This window comes from Falco biarmicus, chromosome 9 (genome assembly GCF_023638135.1).
Source record: "Falco biarmicus isolate bFalBia1 chromosome 9, bFalBia1.pri, whole genome shotgun sequence".
In the NCBI taxonomy this organism is placed as follows: Eukaryota; Metazoa; Chordata; class Aves; order Falconiformes; family Falconidae; genus Falco; species Falco biarmicus.
This window is the reverse complement of record NC_079296.1, coordinates 7,599,613-7,618,055: the sequence shown is the minus strand read 5'-3', so window position 1 is coordinate 7,618,055 and position 18,443 is coordinate 7,599,613. Positions and strand designations below refer to the sequence as shown.

The following is an 18,443-nucleotide window of genomic DNA, read 5'->3' as shown; positions in this document are numbered from 1 at the left end:
AAGCCTCCCCCGTGCCTGGCTCAGCCCTTGCCGTTAGAAAGGGGCTGGGAGGGGATGCTCTGACCCCTGTTAAGGTGTTAACTTTAAATACCCCAGCGCTTCAGGTGAGCAGCCCTCTCCCGTGCCGGGGCAGCTCGCTGGTGGGGTGGGGGGATGCAGCACCCTGGGGTGCCACCTGCCCATCACCTCTTCCCACCCCAGGCAGCGCTGGGGGGCCCCAAAGCTCCCCAGTACCAGTGAGCAGAGGTTCCCAGCTCTGGTGTCTTTGATGGCTCCTGATCAGCTCCAACCTCCCTCCTGTGTGCTCCTGCTCACCATTAAAAGAAAAATCCCTGCAGAAAATCACTTAATCAGGGTAGGGATGTTTTGGCTGTGATTTGTGTCTAAATCAGGAGAAAAAGCATAAAAGCTGCCTTGACTGAAGAACATAGTTGTGCATTTTAATCTCTTATAACTTACTTTTATGATGTAATTCTGAATTATGTTATTGCATTTGTATTTAGAGAGCACACCAGATGGTGCATGCAGTAACACTTTAAATTAGGGTTTCCCAAATACACATTAAATTTAGATTTAATAAGACAGTTATCACATGGGAATTAAATACCAATTGATTATTTATAAAATATCACAGCTCAGCAAAGTGTGCAACACAGCCGTCTTCTCGTACCGCAGCTGACGCAGGGGAAACGCACCTTTAGGGAGCAACTGGGGGTACTGCCCCAGCTCCTGCTGGGCACCAATGGCCACTGGCCTCCCTGGCTCCTTGCCGACCTTTTTCTGCAGTGGAGGATGGACACGGAGGGAGAGGCACTTCCATCCTCCCCATGGCCAGGCCAGCGCCCTGGCGTGCTGTTTGTCCCCAGCATCACCCACATCGGAGCAGTGACTCCCAGTCCTGTGGCCGGAGGAGGGCTGTGGCTCAGCTGGTGGTCACCAGCATCACCCCTGGGTACACAAAATCATGCCCCTGAAGACACTTCCAGCCACATGAACCCATGCACATCCCATCGGCCCTGCACAGCCATGCCCACCGCCTGCAGCCCCGCACCCTGCACACATCACTCTCGGGCAGGGAGATCCCCTGCAGAGGGTCCCGTTGGCACAAGGGTCTCTGGGGACATGGGGCAGCTCTGTTGGGGGTGCTGTGATGCAGGGACCCAGCCCTATCTTGTGCGGGTCAGCAACCACAGATCACTTACTGCTCAAGTGTCTCCGTTCCGTGAAAACATTTAAGATCCTTTGTTGCCACTGATTTATTTTTTTATTATTATTATTATTATTCAGAACCGCAATATGCTGCTCATATACTCTGAGTAATTTACTTTTCTAATCAAATTGATTTCCATTCAAATGAATTCTCTTGTCCATCTCTATTCCAGTAATGTTATTTTAAGCATAAGCTGTGTCTTGGTACAAATGTATAATCAAACGGGTAGATGCAGAGGGCATTGTGGTACTTTATGGTGAATCAAATAGAAGTGAAATTATAGAAGCTTTTACGTGCAATAATTTATGTATTGTAACTTCTGGTTGGGCCCAGTGAGTGAGATTACATTCCCCTCCTGGATTTATCTGTCCTCTTGGTTTGTGGCTCGGCATTTCTTCTTTTTTCTTTTTTTTTTTTCCTTTTGTCCTTGCATTGAATTAGACCAATCTAATTCCTCTCCTAGAGGGAGCACAGCCCCAGGGGGATGAGAGCTGGGTGAGGGCTGCCAGTCCCATGGGATTCTGCCCAAACCCAGCAAGGACCAGACCCCATCACCGAGGATTTGGGGTACGACTCTGCTGTCATTGCCCCCACCCCAGCCACAGCGCAGACAGCATCAGCCGGGGCCAAAAATCAAGTGCCTGGCTCACTTGGCTGCCTTCCTGCAATGCATCCCTCTGTTCGCTGCTCAGGGAGCGGCCACGCGTTAATTACCTCCATGCTGGTGGCAGCTTTCCTGCAGGAACATGTTAATTGCCGCCGCGCTGCTGCCACCGTCACTGGCTGTTGCCATCCCACCACAACCCCAAGGACGTGGCCAGCTGCCACGCATGAGCTGGCCAACCCATCCCCGCCGCCTCCCACCATCCCTTCGCCACACACGGGGCGTTATCATTACTATTTTTATTCTTACTCTTTAGCTACCCTACAAGAACACTCCAAAGACCCCGCCTGCAGCCCTGCGTGGCGGGTGGTGATTTATGTGCCGGTGGCAATCTTAATTCAGCGCCGGCGTGCCCAAGTCAGCACCGCAGAGCAAGGCGGGCATGGCAGTGTGCGTCGGGAATGATGCAGTTCCTACCCTTCACCCTTTATTTGTATTTTCTGTCCTGCACGATATATATCAGCCATCGCCAGTGCTGGAGTGCTGCTCCACAGTCTATTATAAAATGGCTTGGTGCAAAAGATGCATATAAATAAGAGAAGCCGTGAAGTGTTGCTCAGCCGCTGGTGCAGGCAGCGCTTGCTGTGGTGATTTATAGCATCTGCTCGATGGGCCTCTCTGACATCAACCTCACACTTCATTCACATGTACGGAGTTAGGGAGAGGGAGCGCCCGGGGGCACGCACCCTCCCTGCTATTCCCCCCGCACCGCCCTCTGGGCTGGCAGTCTCGGGGAAAGGGAGGTGAGCCGGGATCGATCCAGCCATGCCCAGCGTTTTGGCTCTGGCCAACTGCAGCTCATGCTCTCTCCTCTTCCCCACGGGGCTGAGAGCGGAGCCGGTGCTGGGCTCACACGGGAGCTCAGTGTTGGGAGAGCAGCACGGAGCTGCAGTACTGCAGCCTCCAGTGTCTGCTGGCTGCCCTCAGGCATCCCCCGGCTGCAAAGGCAAGGGTCAACACCACCTGCAATGACCAACACCTTCTGCAATGACCAACACCTTCTGCAATGACCAAACACCTTCTGCAATGACCAACACCTTCTACAATAACCAAACACCTTCTGCAATGACCAATGCCTTCTGCAGTGGCCAATGCCTTCTGCAGTAGCCAATGCCATCTGCAATGGCCAAGGCCTTCTGCAATGGCCAGTGTCTTCCGCAATGGCCAATGCCTTCCACAACGACCAATGCCTTCTGCAATGACCGACACCTTTGTAATGGCCAATGCCTTCTGTAATGGCCAACACCATCTGCAATGACCAGTGCCATCTGCAACCGCCAACACCTTCTGCAATGGCCAATGCCATCTGCAATGTTCAACACCTTCTTGCAATGGCCAACGCCTTCTCTAATGGCCAACACGATCTGCAATGACCATCGCTGCCTTCAATGGCCAACACCTTTTGCACCAGCCAACACAGGTGTGTCTGCCTGGGGCCATGCTGCTCCCTGACCCTCCTAGACATGGTCCTCGCCAGCTGCCTTCCAAGGCTTCCTGCTTTCCCCTACCTACATCTCATGTTTTGGGACTCTTCCAGGCACCTGGGAACAAATTCCTGGTCCTTTCATGTTTGCAGCCAGGCAGCCTCACCTTCTCTGCCACGGTGGGTGACGAGCTCCCCTTCACTCTCCTGGGTACATCATCAGGAGCCAGTGCAGAGCAGTGCTGGAAAAGATAAACTATAAAAAAATCAAAAAGCAGCCTAAATCTGCAGCCCAGTAGGGACTGCAGCAAGTGGAACAGCTTTCACTCAATTTGGGCTTTTTTTCCTGGAGAAGGAGGGAGCTGCTGGATGTGTTTTCCCCCTGGCCACGCAGGACAGGGTGGTATCCCTGCTGTACCCAGGCTGGTGGTCCCTGACCCCAACACCCACCTGGCTATGTCCCTGGAGGCCTATGGTGGGGACAACCTGCACCCAGGGCAGCCCTGTAACACCCCAGGGGCCAAAAATCAGCGGGGTGGAGGTGAAAAGCCAAATTCAGGGAGCCTGAGTGGGTGCAGCGCTCCGGCATCTCTCCCTCTGGAGCAGATCCTGAGAAAATCAAGACAGGTCGAGTCTTTGAAACTTTGAAAAAAAGCTGCCTCCCCGAAATCAGCTGTGAGTCAATACAGCATCAACAAATCGTCATTTTTTAACGCCCGGGGGAAGAGTGCACCCATGGGTACACCTATCACTGTGCACCCACCACCCTGCGGCTCAGCCTCCTGCCTCTCCTGCCGGACCCACCACCTCGTGCTGGGCAGAGGGAGCCCAGCTGTTTTATAATAATAGCAATAAAAATAATAACATTAATGTGAAGAGGAAACCTTTCTCCATCTGTCCCGTGTTTGCTCCACTCCCCGTGCCAGCCCTTCCCGGCTGCCGCAGTGCGAGGCACGTTACAGCGCGGTCCTGCCCCCCCTGCCCCCCTGCACACTTTCCCTCTGCACATTTCTACAGCAACGTCGTTTACTTGGTTAAATAACTCATTTATCTTTTTATACTCTCTGCAGATCATAATACACCCACTCTGACAATACCGCACACCAAAGACCTAATTTTAGAAATGGTGTTTATAAGTAATCAGTTTGAAATACTGGAGCGGTCGTATGATGGTGGTTGTTGGGTTTTTTTTTTTCTGAAATACTGACGTTTGCAAGAAAGCTGCTCATAAGGAAAATTCTGATTATAACAACTCATTTAGAATAAATCAGTTTGAAATGGTTTATATAACACAGCGGTATGTGCCGTACATGAGCATCCAAGTTTCTGTGTTTTTCCTTTCAGTAAGATGAGATTAAATGAAACCCCAAATGCAAGTGGTTTTGGGCACTTTTCTTTTTTCTTTTTTTTTTTTTTTTTTGCTAGGCAGAGGAAATGCAGCTTCTCAGCAATTTTATGGCCAATTGGGTTGGGAGAAAAAAAAAAAGACCAAAATTACGGAAAACAGAATTACCACCCTTGTAGCCCACCCTGCTCCTGCCCGCCCCAGCACCCTCAGCCCACCCATCCTGCTGGGGGGTCCCCTACCCCACCCGCCCTGCAAGGGCATCTCAGGCTCCTGGGCTTTGCAACCTTTTCGCTCCTCCTCATCCTAAAACATCAAACCCTGCAACACCCCCATCCCTGGGCACAGCCTGAGCCAGGAGGTCTAGGATAGGGCTTGGACTTGCTGGTGCTCTCCCACAGCCTCACCACCGCAGCGTCTCTCCAGCCATGCCGGTACCTCACCCACCGGTGGCAGGGATGGTGGGCGCAGCCACCAATGCTGCATCTCATGGAGCGTCCTCACCCTGCTCCAGGGCTGCTCTCCAGCCACCTACGGACCTGGCAAACCTGTCCCACGTGCCATGGGCTGGTGCTGGCTCCCCCCCAGGCAGCAGGGCACCGTCAGCAGTGCTCATCCACCAGCCCCTACGTTTGGATGTTCTCCCTTGGCGAAGAGGCAGAAAGCGCTCGGTGGAGCAGGGACACAGTGGGTTTTGGCTGATGCTGCATCCTCCGGCCTCGGCTGTGCGCTCCCCGCGTGATTCGGGGGGCTGCGAATTCACATTTCAAACATCATCATAAATAAAGCGAGAGTGGGAGGGTTGAAGCCTGTGATGTCTCCAGGAAATAAAGCTGAAAGATGCCCAAGGCAGCTCAGGAGAGGTGGGGGGAGAGCCCAGGGCAAGGCAGGGAAGCCCCAAACCCCTTGAATTTGAGCAAACCCCCTTCAGCTGGCTAAGGCTGGGGTTTGGTTCACAGCTCCAGGTGGAGCCGGGTCCCTCGGAGCAGCCCCAGGATGGGGAGCCCCTCCAGATCCTATTGAACACCACTTGTGATTAACAACAGCCACAACCCAGAAAGAAAGAAAACTGAGCAAGTGAAAGCTTTTAATTGTAATTTACTTTATTATTTTGTAAATGTGAATTTTACAAAGCGTTTTACAATTAATGATCACATTGGGTTTTTTTTTTTTTTTTTTTTTTTAATATGTATTTTTTTCTTCATATGAAAACAGCTATGAGCACAGTTCCAACTCGGGGGTCTTAATCTTTTCTCTTTTTTCTTAGCTACTGATATATTGTGTCAGCCATGGCTACAAAATAACAGTCTTAACTATACAGAGTAAGAGCACATAAATACTAGTGAATAATGCACGGTAAAAAAAAAAAAAAAAAAAAGAAAAAAAAAAAGAAGCTAGCATCGTTCGTGGCTGAGACAGTTGAGGAACATAATTCAGTGGTACTGTGAGATTTCCTTACAGCACAGAAAGTATTTTTAACAGTCATGAATTACAGTACTACTTAATACCCTATGAAGACGCTTTAAAAACAACCTTGTACTTTAAGTCCTTTTTTTTCCCAAACATTCTGTCCAAAGGATTAATGTTCTATTTGAATCAAGTGCCATCCAAATTTTCAAGTCAAAAATATTTATACATTTATACTCAGTTGTTTTTTATTTATTTATAATTTCTTTTTTTTTTTTTCTTTTTTTTTTTTTCTTTTTTTTCTGTCTGCTAAAAATAGTATTGCAAGTTTTGGCTTTTACCTTGACGTAAAAATCACAATTTTGTGTGCAAAATGCTTAACAGTGGAAGAAACTCATAGGAGGAGTTGAGGGGTTTCCAATGTGAGTGCGTTAGACGTCAGCCCCCCCGTGGGCCAGCGGGGCTGGGGGGACCCCCGCTCGCCTCCCACCCCCCCCTCCCTGTGCTCGGGGCTCGCTTGCTCACAGCACGACCAATTCAGGGAGCAGGAGCAACATGAACAGCAGTTGAAGCCCGAGATGGCTGGGGACTGGGAATGTGGCGGTGGGGATCTACTGTCAGGCAGGGGGCCGGGGTTTGGCCCCGTTGCCCAGTGGCCCTTCCCTACTGGTGGCGAGCTATTTCCAGAAAAACAAGCGATCTGAGCAAAACCCTGGTGGCGAAGGGCTCGGTTGGGATGCTCTGCTCCCTCAAACGCCGGTTCAGCCCTGGGCAATTCCAGTTTTGGGGGGCCGGGGCGGGTTGAACCCCTCGCCCAGCCAGAGGAGGGGAGCCCCAGTGTGTGCCACCCGCGGCCAGGCTCCCCACCACCGACCCTGCACCCCCCAGTCCCCCCGGGTGGGCTCTCTAGGGTGAAACCACAGTTAGAAGAATTAAACGATCAAGGTGGCAAAAAGGACCCCGCTCCCCATCTTCTGGCACCGCCGGCACCATCCCTCCTCCCAAACCCCCTCCGCGGGCAGCTCCCGCCCGCGCCGGCATCACCGCCACCGAACCAGCACGGGAACGTCACCGTCACCGGGGCTTGGCTTTGGGGGGGGGCTCACCGCGACCCCTGGCCAAAGCTGGACCCGCGGCACTGGGGAGCGGCAGAAGGTCATGCAGCCCTTCTGCAAAGCAGCAGCTCTGGGGACAGCGGTGCTAATTGGCGCTAACGAGGAGGAGAGGGGCTGGCTTCTACACTATATGGCAGCTGCAGGTAACTTGTATGCTTACACTCCATTTTCTTTAAAGGTGCTTGGTATAATTTTAGATATATAATATACATGTAATATTGCTAATAGTCAAGCATAAGAATAAAGGTGCAGACATACCATAAATACTGATGCTTTGATTTTACACTGTCAGACCTAGATGAATGCAGTTTCCTATTCACATTATAAAGCAGCCCCAAATTCTATAATTTAAAATAGTGTCGTAAACAAAGAGGAGGAAGGAGTCGGTTATGATCTGATCTTCTTAATCTGTTTTCCTTGGAAAAAATGATCAAAAAATTCTAAGGCACTCAGGAAAGCCGCATACAATCGATGGACTGCTCTGTTCTCACCTTACATTCAGTATTTGAAAGGGGTTACCTTTTTTGTTGGTTTTTTTTTTTTTTTCCCCCGGAAGAATACAATCATCACCATATAACATTTTCAAACATATCATTAATCCTCCACACACAGGAAACATTAGTGCAAAATGCTTGCCCTCATCTACCAGATAAGGAAAAACCCAACGCCCTTCACATTTTAGAAGTTTGCCTTCCTAGTAATAATAATTAATTAAACAAACAAACCCAAATAAAAAAAAAAAAAAGGAAAGAAAAAAAAAAGAAAGAAAAAACCCCCAAAATATACAGGAAGTTGTGCTAGGTATAAAAATATATATTTTCACTGTGCAACTTGACTCTCTCCAGACTCTCTGTCCTAAGCCATTCAAGTACTGCTGCTGCTGCCCCCCCCCGGCCTGGCAGGGCCGTCTGTCTGGGTGCGGGTTTGGTCCAAATTCATCCCTACAGCCAACATCAAATCCCGGCGGGAGGGCTCGGCACGCTCACCAAACCCCAGCAAGCGCCAAAAAGGAGGAGGAATCCTTTGTGATATCTTTTATTATATATATATACACACATACATATATATATATATAATATGCGCACAGACACACACAGAAGGGACAACTTTTGATCTCCGACACCCAGATCCGCTCCCAGCTTGCCTCAAAGTTTGGGCAACCCCAAAGTTTTGGGGAGGCAACAGGGGGCTGGGGGGGTCCTCAGCCAAAACTGACCCCCTGAGCCCCACCAATCCAGCCAAGCTGCCCAAGAGCTGGTCCCCCAGCAGCTGCTCCCAGGGGGATGGGGACAGCCCCAGGGCCAAGGAACCGGACTGCTCCTTCTCCTTGGGGGTGGCTGGGGAAGAAGCCCACCCCAAGCTCAGCCCTGTGGTCCCTGGTACATCCCCTGCTCACACTTCTCCTCTGGCCATATGCCCCCCAGCACAGCAAGCACTGCCGGGCATCACCGCACAGAAGGAGCATTCTCCCGCGGTGCTGCCGGGCTGGGAAGAAGCGGCACCAGCTCCAGGCTTCACCAAGAGCATGAGTTTTGTTTGCTGATCTGGGTAAAGTGCAAATAGAGCCGCCGGCTGCGCTCGTCCCCACTACTCCAAAGCATCGCACACCTCCGCACCAGCTCATCATGCCACCACCCACGCCAGCCCCATGCCACCGCTGCCAGCAGTGCACCCGCTCCGGGGCACCGTAGTCCGCCCAAGACAAGCTGTGCAAGATGTGAGGCAGAAACCACCCCATCATCAATTTTATTTTTTTTTCTCAGGGCAAGGAGCAGTGGAACAGGTGAAGTGCCAGGCAGCTTTGTTACTCCAATGCGAAAAACTGCTTCAAGTATCAAAGAAAACAAAACAGCCAAAAGTTGGGTTATCCTCTCCCCGCTCTCCCTTTCCCAGTGGAAATACAAAGAAGGAAGAAAACCCTGAGCAAAAAGCACTGTCTGGATTCAGGAACCAAAGCAGGAAAGAAGAGCACAGCCACAGTAGCCTTCAAAAGTGACTCTGTGCACCTTGCACTTGTTCATAGTCCCAAACGTGTTAAAGAACAAGCTGCAAATATTAAAGCAGGCCCTTCAGTCACAGTAAAATCAATAATTAAAAAAGAAAAGGAAAAAAAAAAGCCATACGCGGCTTTCACGCACTGTCCCCATCCCTTGGGGACACCCCGGCCTCAGCATCCCGGTGGGTGCCCAGGATCCCCCTGCAGCCAGGGCGAAGCTGCAGCCCAGCACCCTGTGAGGGCCTGGTCAGCGGGAAGGATCACGGTTACGGCGGGGGATCCCTGAAAGCCAACACAGCCTGGGGACATCAGCTTTCAACAACAACAACAGACAAATAACTCAACATTGGGCTTTTCCCCAAAAGGGCCTGTCTGGAGGATGAGCAAGGGGAGAAATGCTTCCTCCTCCCCAAAACCTCTTCACAGAAGGGCACAAAACTAATATTTTTTTTTTCCTTAGTTTTTTTGCATCCAATAGACTCCAAATTAATAAAAAGTGAGAGGCTGGTTGGCCGGGGGAGGAGGGGAGGGTGCAGCAGGTGAGCCCCACGCGCTGGTGGTTGCCCCACGCTCCAGTGCGGATGCTGCTGGGAGCCACCGCCAAGAGCTCCCAGTTCCATGCCCTTTGGAGCAGGAACAATGTGCTTTCCATGCTCAGATTCCTCTGCAAAGCCCTTCGCCGGCGGCTGAGGGGGGGAGGTGGCCCCAGGACTTGGCCCGCCTGCCCGCACACCCTGCTGCCGTGGGGTGCAGTGGGGTGCACGAGCCCGTTCACCCAACAAGCGGGTGACATGAAGGTGCAAGCAAGGAGAAACAAATGAAAAGGAGGAGCTGGGAGGGAGAGAGAGAGAAACCAAACCCCAAACCCAGCCGTATTGGGAAAAAACCCGACAACAACCACAACACCGGCCAGGGTCTCCACCTGCATCCCACGCAGTCCTTCCAACACGTGCAAGCCTGAACTCCCGCGGAACCATCCCTGCTCCCAGGAACTGGATAAAACTCCCCGAGACAACGGCACCAAGTCCCCGCCAGCCTCCGGCCGTGGCTGGGCACCGCAGCACCCTGCCCTGCAGCACCCTGCCCGCCAGCACCCACGGCGAGGGGCTCCCTCCGACACCAGAAGCCTTTAACGATTTCCCCCACCCTGTCCCACTTGGCTAGAGCCCTCCTGCTAGAGACAAACATCACCAGTCACAGCACTTGTACCCTAACACACCTTGCTTTCCTGTTAAGTGACGGTAAAACTTTCTTTAGAGGACAAGGTTAACGATGGCTTTAGTTCTGAGCTGAGTAATGGATGGGGTGGTGATGACGGGGGGGTGGTGGTGGTTGGGGGGGTGGCTAGCTTTTCTCCTCCCCTTCTTAAAATAAAATAAAATAAAAAAAAAGGAAAAAAGAAAGAAAAAGCTACAATCTTATAGACTAACCTCAGGAATATCAAAAAAGGAGCCCAATATTTTTTTTTAAGTAGGTCACCACAGACCTAGTCGTTTACAGTATAACGAATGCGATTATTTCCTTCATAAATTTTAAATACAAGCAGAATAAAAATCACATTTTTTTCAGGCAACAGTAGCAGTTCAGTAGGTAAGTGGCTTGATCACATTTTTTGTTTTGTATTAGTAATGCATGCAAGCAGCTTTAGTATTACAGATCCCTTATAGGTCATGAAATGTTTGCTCTCTTTATAAAGTCCCTCCGTAAGTACCATCTTGTCTTCTCACGGGAGTTTCAGGCCGGCTGGAGGAACCCGAACCTTGTTCAAAAGGTTGCGGAGTGCTTTGGGTATCCGATGCCATAGCATCTGTGGCAGCTGCCTCCTGTATCACAGAGCCAGCCCCTTCGGCATCCTCGCTCTGTTCAAAGGACTGGTTGGATCCATTGCTTAGCTCTACGTTCACCGTGTTAGTTCTCAAGGCTACTATAGTTCCTGAATCGCTCCTCCTTTCTGCATAGATTCGCTGCTCAAAGACCTGAGCAGTGTTGGGCTGGAATTCAGGATCCAGGGGGACACTGTTTGTGGTGGAGCCCATGACTGTGCGGTACATCTCCATCCCTTCTGGCAGCATGGACTTAATCTTCGGCAGCCAGCGTTTGCGGACCCGGCGGGCGTTGGTGCACATATCGGCTGCTATAACATTCATCTCGCTTTCCTTAAAGCTCGGGGCAAAATTCTGACAATACACTGCAAAGACAGGGATACACAGAGCTGAGGATTCAGAGAAAGCAATACGAAAGCAGCACAAGGTGATCAGAGCCGCTGCCCCATCCTAGAGACCTGCCACGAGGCTTACGGTGGGCAAGTGCCACGGAGCGCACGCTCACCCACGGACCAGCGCTCTCGCAAGGAGAGACTTACAGGCAAGGACTCCTCGGCTTGAAATAGAGACAATCAAGAAGGGATAAAAGCAGAAGGCATAAAAATCCGGAGTGGTGTGGGGAAGGGGGCTGGAGAAGGACCACTTGCTCCCCGGGGACCTGGTGAGTCCCAGAGGACCAGGCTCCTGCCTGCAGGATGCAGCCTCCAGCCGGAGCATGGCACCCCCGGCCGCAACATGCTGGGATGGCCAAAAGCAGAGATGGACACAGAAAAGGTCAACACAAACTCCTCAACAGTAGATCCATCAAGGGCTCTTAAAACCACGGTGGTGCAGGCACAGCTGCGGGGCTGGAAAATGTCAGAGCGGCTCCTGACCGAGCAGAGGAGACCACCCAAAGGACTGTCCCTCTGCCTGTCCCCCACCTCCTGCCGGCCACTGCAGAGCCACCCGGCGCTGCATGGACCGCTCCAGCATCCCTCCACCAGCCCAGCAGCTGGCACGTACCCTGCCGGAGCCCAGCAACACCTCGGCTGCAGCCCTGCTCCTCCGTGGGGGCCAAGCACCTGATGGTACAGAGCAACGTTCGAGGAACTGCCACGGTGAATAATGATCAACTAAAGCTTGTGGGCAGGGGGAAGGTCAGGCAGTGAGAAGTCATCTTACGCCCTGACACACGGCACCACATCGTAGGCACTGTCCCGAAACAGCGATGCCTTTCTGACCTCTGAAGGTATCTGCAAACCTTAGCAAGGACCACGGCTGGAAGGTCCAGAGCCAGGGCTCTCCAGGGCAAAGCTGCTAACAGGGAGGCTGTTTCAGGAGAGCACAGGCTATGGGTAAGCACCACCAGCACACTTCAGTGGTTTTGTCTTTCTGTATTGGACATCTGGCATCTTAGCCTTTCTCTCCACGTGCTACAGATCTCAGAGGGTGGCTGGAAGGCCCCCAGAGTTCAGCAGCGCAGCAACAATTAGGGAGAGGAAAGGTTTATCTTCCCAATCTTCAAAATAAAATAAAAATGCTTAGAGTTTCATTTCCAGCACGGTAATATTTACATAAAGATTTACTATCCCGAATCCAGTGGGGGTGAGAGAGCACATATTGCTTTTCCACTGTACATCAAGCCAATGGTAAATGGGCTTCGCTGCACTAACCCGTCAGGGTTTCCTCCACCACCCAGGTCCTCACTCTCCACCTTTTGTCTCACAACAGCTCTTCGTATTCAGGGGTGACTGCAAGAGCCAACTATTTAACTGTTTGTTTCTGCTGCCTGCTGTCAATAATTAAACTACCTTGATGGAAGTAACAACCCCCTCCTTTTCTTGCATTAACACCAGGCACCGGGTACAAAGACGCACAGTGAAGCAGGCAGCCCTGCGCATCCCAGCCCTGGCTAAAGTTAGGGCACCGTGTAACCATGCAGACACCGGGGATCTTACCTGCAGCACAGCAGAAGGGGTGTTAAACAGCTGAACCTTTCGTACCCCCAGCTCTGAGACAGAGCTCAGCAGCTCTACAGAAAGACAGACCGACTAGCCGAGCCACCTGGCACGACACAGAACTTCGCAGTTCAGATGTTGAAGCCAAAAGCTCCTGTTGCTTCATGCAACCTTTTTAAAAGGCAATTATTTGCAGCAGGACTCTCATGTGATGTATTTTTTTAAAAAGATAAGTTTACAAAATATATTCCAAGGAAGTAAGACTGTAAAACTAACCAGTGAGCCACCAGTGAGACGGAGAGCAGATAAGCCCATGCTGAGGCAGGCAGCGGTTCCCCTGATTCCTGGGGACCCCCTTATTGCTGAAGACCCAAAAATCCAGGGCACCACAAGGCACCTCCCAGCACAGTGCGGGGAGCACCCCTGCAAGATGCGTGGAGGATGCTCTGCCCCAGTAAACCCGGGGGCTGGGCAGAGCCCTGCACTCGGATGATCCGAATGCCAGCCAGGGCCTGGGGGCATAAGAGCCAACACACAGACATGACCCGTTTCAGTGGTTTCAAGCTCTGGGCATTGCCAAAAACATAATTTCAATTTCCTTCTTAGAGAACCTACCAGTAAAATAATTAACTGCAAAATCAGGGCTTTAAAATATAGCAAACCAGTCAAGTAGCAATAATGTTTTATATTAAAGATACTGTCAAAACCCACCGAAAATTAACTTGAGCCCCACAAAACGGTGCAAAATAAAAAAATAAATAGATTTTCCTATAACCTAATTTCACCATATATAGCTCCCATTATTATGCAACAGAGATGGCCTTCCCTGCTTAGGTTTCGGCTTTGCTCTCGGCATGCTGTTCCAACAGAGCAGCAGTAAATCTCTCTCCTTACATTTGACTGCATTAAGAACCCTGCTGTCCAGGGGCTTCCTGCTGGGATCGCTCGTGGAGGACCGGATTCCAGTTCCGCAGCTGTTGGCAAGTGTGTTCCTGCAAGAAAGGCAAAGGAAGATCCTTACACCAGGGACTCCAGGGCACAGCTGCTGCCTTGTCCTCTTCCCTTTAGGTTCTTACGGAGGGATCACCCCATCACGCGATTTTAAGGTATGGAATTGGAAAACCTCCTGCTCAGGTTCAAGCATCATTAAGAAAAAGCACAGAAATCATTACAGCACATACAGAGGATGAAGCACCCGTGACACTTTATCTATTCACATGGTTAAACCACCAGAAAACAACCCCAATCCCCTCGGGGGCACACAGAGCAAGGGGACATACCGATCAAAGAAGGTGGCCAGAAGACGTCTCAGAAGGACCTTGTGTTTGACACCGGCACAGAGGTGGCAATTCATCAGCTGCCCCCGGGTGATGTAAACACCTGAGCCTGGAAGGGTTGGAGAGGGAGAATTCCGAATTAAACCCTTGCCTCGCTGCCAGTATCACCTCCGAGCCACCACCAAACTGCTCCTCTGGGGCCGCTCCTGCTCGGTCCTGAGGCTGGGGCGCTGGGGTGCTACAGGAGCTCTGCGTTCCTCATATGCCGCTGCAAAAACCCGACGAGGACGGCAGGATTTTTGGAAAAGCCTAGCAAGGACTGTTACTGCACTCCCTTGGGGTCTTGGCAAGTCCCGGGTAATAATAATTCCTAATTTTATCTGTACAGAAAGGAAGTTGATGGAAATTCAGTGAAAGGACTCTCTTTCTCTTGCAAATACACACAGCGCAAGGCTTTATACTGTGGTTTTATATGTGCAGATCAGATTATTTATTCTTTCTGAAGGAAGAAAAACCCCAATCCAATTGGCCTTTTCTTTTCTCAAGTGAAAGATCGTAGAACATACAGCTAGAAAGGAAAGAAAAAACCCCGTCTAGCACAGAAAAGGTACTTGGTTACACTACAGATCTAACAGTTTCCAAAAACCTCAGCCCATCACCTCTGGATACTTCCGGCGAGCAGGGAATTTTCCTTCTAATGCTCAGGAGCTGCTGACTTTGAAACACGCTGCCTTCAAGGATGTTCTCTGGGAAAAAAAAAAAACGGAGCCCCTGCCAAAGCAGCTTTAGACGTCCAGGGGTTTGGCAGTGCTTTACAGCAGGTTACTTATCAAAAACCCTTCTACATTGCACGTAGCTCCCACAGACCAAACCGCTCCTGCCTCAGCACTGGCTTGCAGGGAGACCTCATCCTATTTTTCAAGTGTACTGTTATATGAGAGGGTTATGGGATTTCCTTTTAATTAAGATTAAATAATGGGTCGTATCTAGATCCAGAACATACTCTGTTCTCAAGATATAAAAACATCTACCGGAGAAATAAAATTACCTCCTGGATTCCCAGGGAAGCCTACAGGTGATTGTCCCTGATCTTCCAGATGAAGGCAGAGCTTCAGGGCAGCCCACGCCGGAGGGTCTGCGCCAGGGCAGGCACCCAGCAGCAACCCCAGCCCAACCCTCTGCCCAGGGATGGCTGCCTGCGCCCCCCTGGCATCGCGGGCAGCCCAGGCCACCCCTCCTGCCTGGAAAATAGCCAGCATTGCTCTGGATCCCTGAGCCACCCGGATCCCCGAGCCACCTGGATCCCCGAGCCATCCCGCTTATGCCAGGGCTTTTCCACATTCTCTTCCACGCACGGCATCCATCCATCAGACACACCACCAGGGCTGCAAGGCTGGCTGAGGACCTTCTTGTAGGCAGCTGCTGAAGTTTGCGGAATCGAATCATGGCATGAAAAACCATCAGAGGGGAAAGGAAAACACCCTGAATGGAGAGCTGGGAAAAACTGCTGCCGCGGGATCCTCCCGCGTGCTCCGGGGTCATCCCCGCTCCTGGGTCTCACCAGGTTTGAGCCAGGAATTAGCTTCCTTCAGCAGCGGTATTTTAAGAGGTAAGCCATCACGGGGAATGCCAGATGCTACCGAGGGTAACTTCACTTTAATAAATAAAAAATCACCCAGGCAGCCACGACCGGTTAGTGATATTAATCTACTTTTTTCCCCAGATTGAAAAATGTAAATCAAGCAGAGCTGCCTCAAGCCAATTTGCAGCTCTCACTGTGAAAATAACCTGCACCACTCGATGGTTTTAAGAAGTCTCACATAAAATGGAAATGGGTACAAAATGAATATTCCAGATACAAAATAAATACTTGTGGTTGTACACTGTGTTGCGGCGTGTGCATTTTACTTCTGACTTCCATCAAAGCCCCATCCTCCGTCAGATGGAAACCGTTCTGGGCATCCCCTGAAATCCTGATTCCTTCTACAGACAAAAATAAAATTATGCTACCTACCAAGAGATAAAGGACCAGAAAGGACAACTGATTTGCGCTGATGGCACTGCCACACATCCTTTTTGTACCAAGGGCTTGATAGATATTAATTAAACCTCCCTGCCCAGGCTGCCGCTACGGGCTGTCGTGCAAAGATCGCTCCATCCCAACAGTGCTGCATCCCAGGGAAAACACAACAGCATGGCTGTGAGCTGAGAGACCACTGCAGCAAAGTGAAGCTGGGGGAAACTTAAAAAAGCAGAATATAATTATTGAAACTAGAATTTAACCTGGACTCTCCGGTCAAACATGCGCCTCCCGTGCAGCTCTCAGGGTACCAGGCTGCAGGCTGGCACGGCCACTGTTTCACGGCTACCAGACTGCACTCTTTATCCAGCTCTGGCACCACCAGTATCATTAAGAGCTAAACAGCACCATCTTCCCCCTCAAGTTGGCCATAAATCCTTGATAGAGAAGGAGTGAATTCTCCCATTATTATAAATTCCCCCCCCTCAAAATGGAAATGGAGATAGAAGAAAGGACCAAACCCAATTCCTTCTCTTCCTTCCCACTGCAGTGTTTGACCATTTAGTAACGCACCCAGGTTTTAAAAATCTTCTGCAGGCTTTTCAAAGCTTCTTCACTGACACAAATTTTATCTCCATTGCTTTATAAATCTTATAATGCGATAGGGTGGGGTTTTTTCCCCATTGGCTTTTTTTTTTTAGATCTGTGCATCTAAATCAAAACACAATTGCGATGCAGCCCACACCAGTCAGGAAGAACACAAGCTGGAGAATTCAATTAAAATGCTAAATTAATTCAATTGAATAAATCCTGTTAATGACACATTTTTCTATCAGCAAATTAAAGGAAACTTAGAACTTTTAAAAAGATGATTGGTGAATGAATAATCCAGAAAGGCATGGCAAGGGCACACCAGATGCATGACTCCAGCAATGGTGCAAGCAAGATGAAGAACATGTTTCAGGAAGGGAAATATCAGCGATCCCCAGGCGCTCTCAAGCAAAGCAAAGTTACCCCCTCGTTACCTGCAACAAGCTCAAGTTTCTCTCCAGGATCTCCCTCCGAGTAGAGTTTTGGGTGGCAACGGTATCCGATTTGACTGATAAGACTGGCTGGGAGAGCAACTAGATCCCGTCGTATGAGGACACAGGAACGGTTCTCCAGTGGGATCTGCTCTGGCTTCTCTTGAGCAACTTCAAAATTAAAAGGGAAAACCATTAAAACAGGTTATTATGCAGGCACAACATTAACAGAAGGTCAGATTTTGACTTTTTCACATAGATGCTGGAAATATTCCTCCCTCCAGAAGCACAACCCTTCGCTAGGGCTACGGGAATGCAGGGCAGATGCCACCTGAAAGCACGGAAAGATCCCCTGGTCTCCCCCATCATCTACCACAGCGGTCTCATATGCACATTCAGGTTCTGTGAGAGGGATTCTTAGAATCTAATTATGCTTTAACTTTTCCTAAGTTAATCATTTATGAAAATGGGCAACTCTGCACAGCTGGCATTGTTGTGCAAGTGCAGCATACGGAGCTGGCTTCCCCAAATGCTCCCAGAAGAACGGCAGGTTACTTCACCGGGGGTTTCCAAAACAGGCACTAGACTGACAAATACCTGCATCAGCACTGTAACTGCTCCCCCTGATTTTTTTCTTCCCTGCTGAAGTGAAAAACCAGACTCTGCAGAGACCCACTGCACCGAGAAAGGTCATCATAGCCTTCCCCAGGGATGGCACCCACCAGCCACCTGCTGCAAGCTCAACTCACTCTCCCAAGCGCCTTGTCCTTACTCTGCCTCTTGCAGGCTAACATGTCCTCTCTACAACGAGAGAAAGCCCAACCAACCAGTCAAAAAAATATTAGTAAGCTGCGGCTTCAAACCCAAATCACCATGTTTTGCCAGGGTGCAGCTGGGACTCGCCCCAGCGTGCCACCCCCGGAGTCCACCACTGCCCATCAGCAACCGGTAACACTGAAAAGCTGGAAGAACTCAGCTGTCCTGCCAGCACCCAGCACTTCCTAAAGCACATTTACAGTTGCAAGTCCAGAGGCTTGCTTAAAATGATGATTTTTGACAGCAAAAGAGGACTGACATGGGTGTACATCAACTCCAGCTGCACGGGGACGTAGTGGGAGCAGTTACAGTTCTGAATTGTAGCCCAGCGCTACAACGCTCCATCTTTTTTCCCCCCAAGCTTTCTGATAATGTGGCAAGTGCC

At 50.4% G+C, this 18,443-nt stretch overlaps 1 protein-coding gene across 4 annotated transcripts in view; it reads right to left on the bottom strand.

Moving 5' to 3' along the window:
* Window positions 1–6,311: 6,311 nt before the first annotated feature.
* NACC2 (NACC family member 2) overlaps window positions 6,312–18,443 on the bottom strand; it is a 61,649-nt gene continuing 49,517 nt past the window's right edge. For all 4 annotated transcript variants that reach the window (XM_056351427.1, XM_056351430.1, XM_056351429.1 and 1 more), the window contains exons 3-6: window positions 17,246–17,413; window positions 14,204–14,309; window positions 13,818–13,915; window positions 6,312–11,348 (exon numbers count right to left, since the gene is read on the bottom strand). In XM_056351427.1, the coding sequence (XP_056207402.1) occupies window positions 10,849–11,348; window positions 13,818–13,915; window positions 14,204–14,309; window positions 17,246–17,413 (872 nt within the window). In that variant the 3' untranslated portion in view covers window positions 6,312–10,848. The remainder of the gene's footprint in view (window positions 11,349–13,817; window positions 13,916–14,203; window positions 14,310–17,245; window positions 17,414–18,443) is intronic.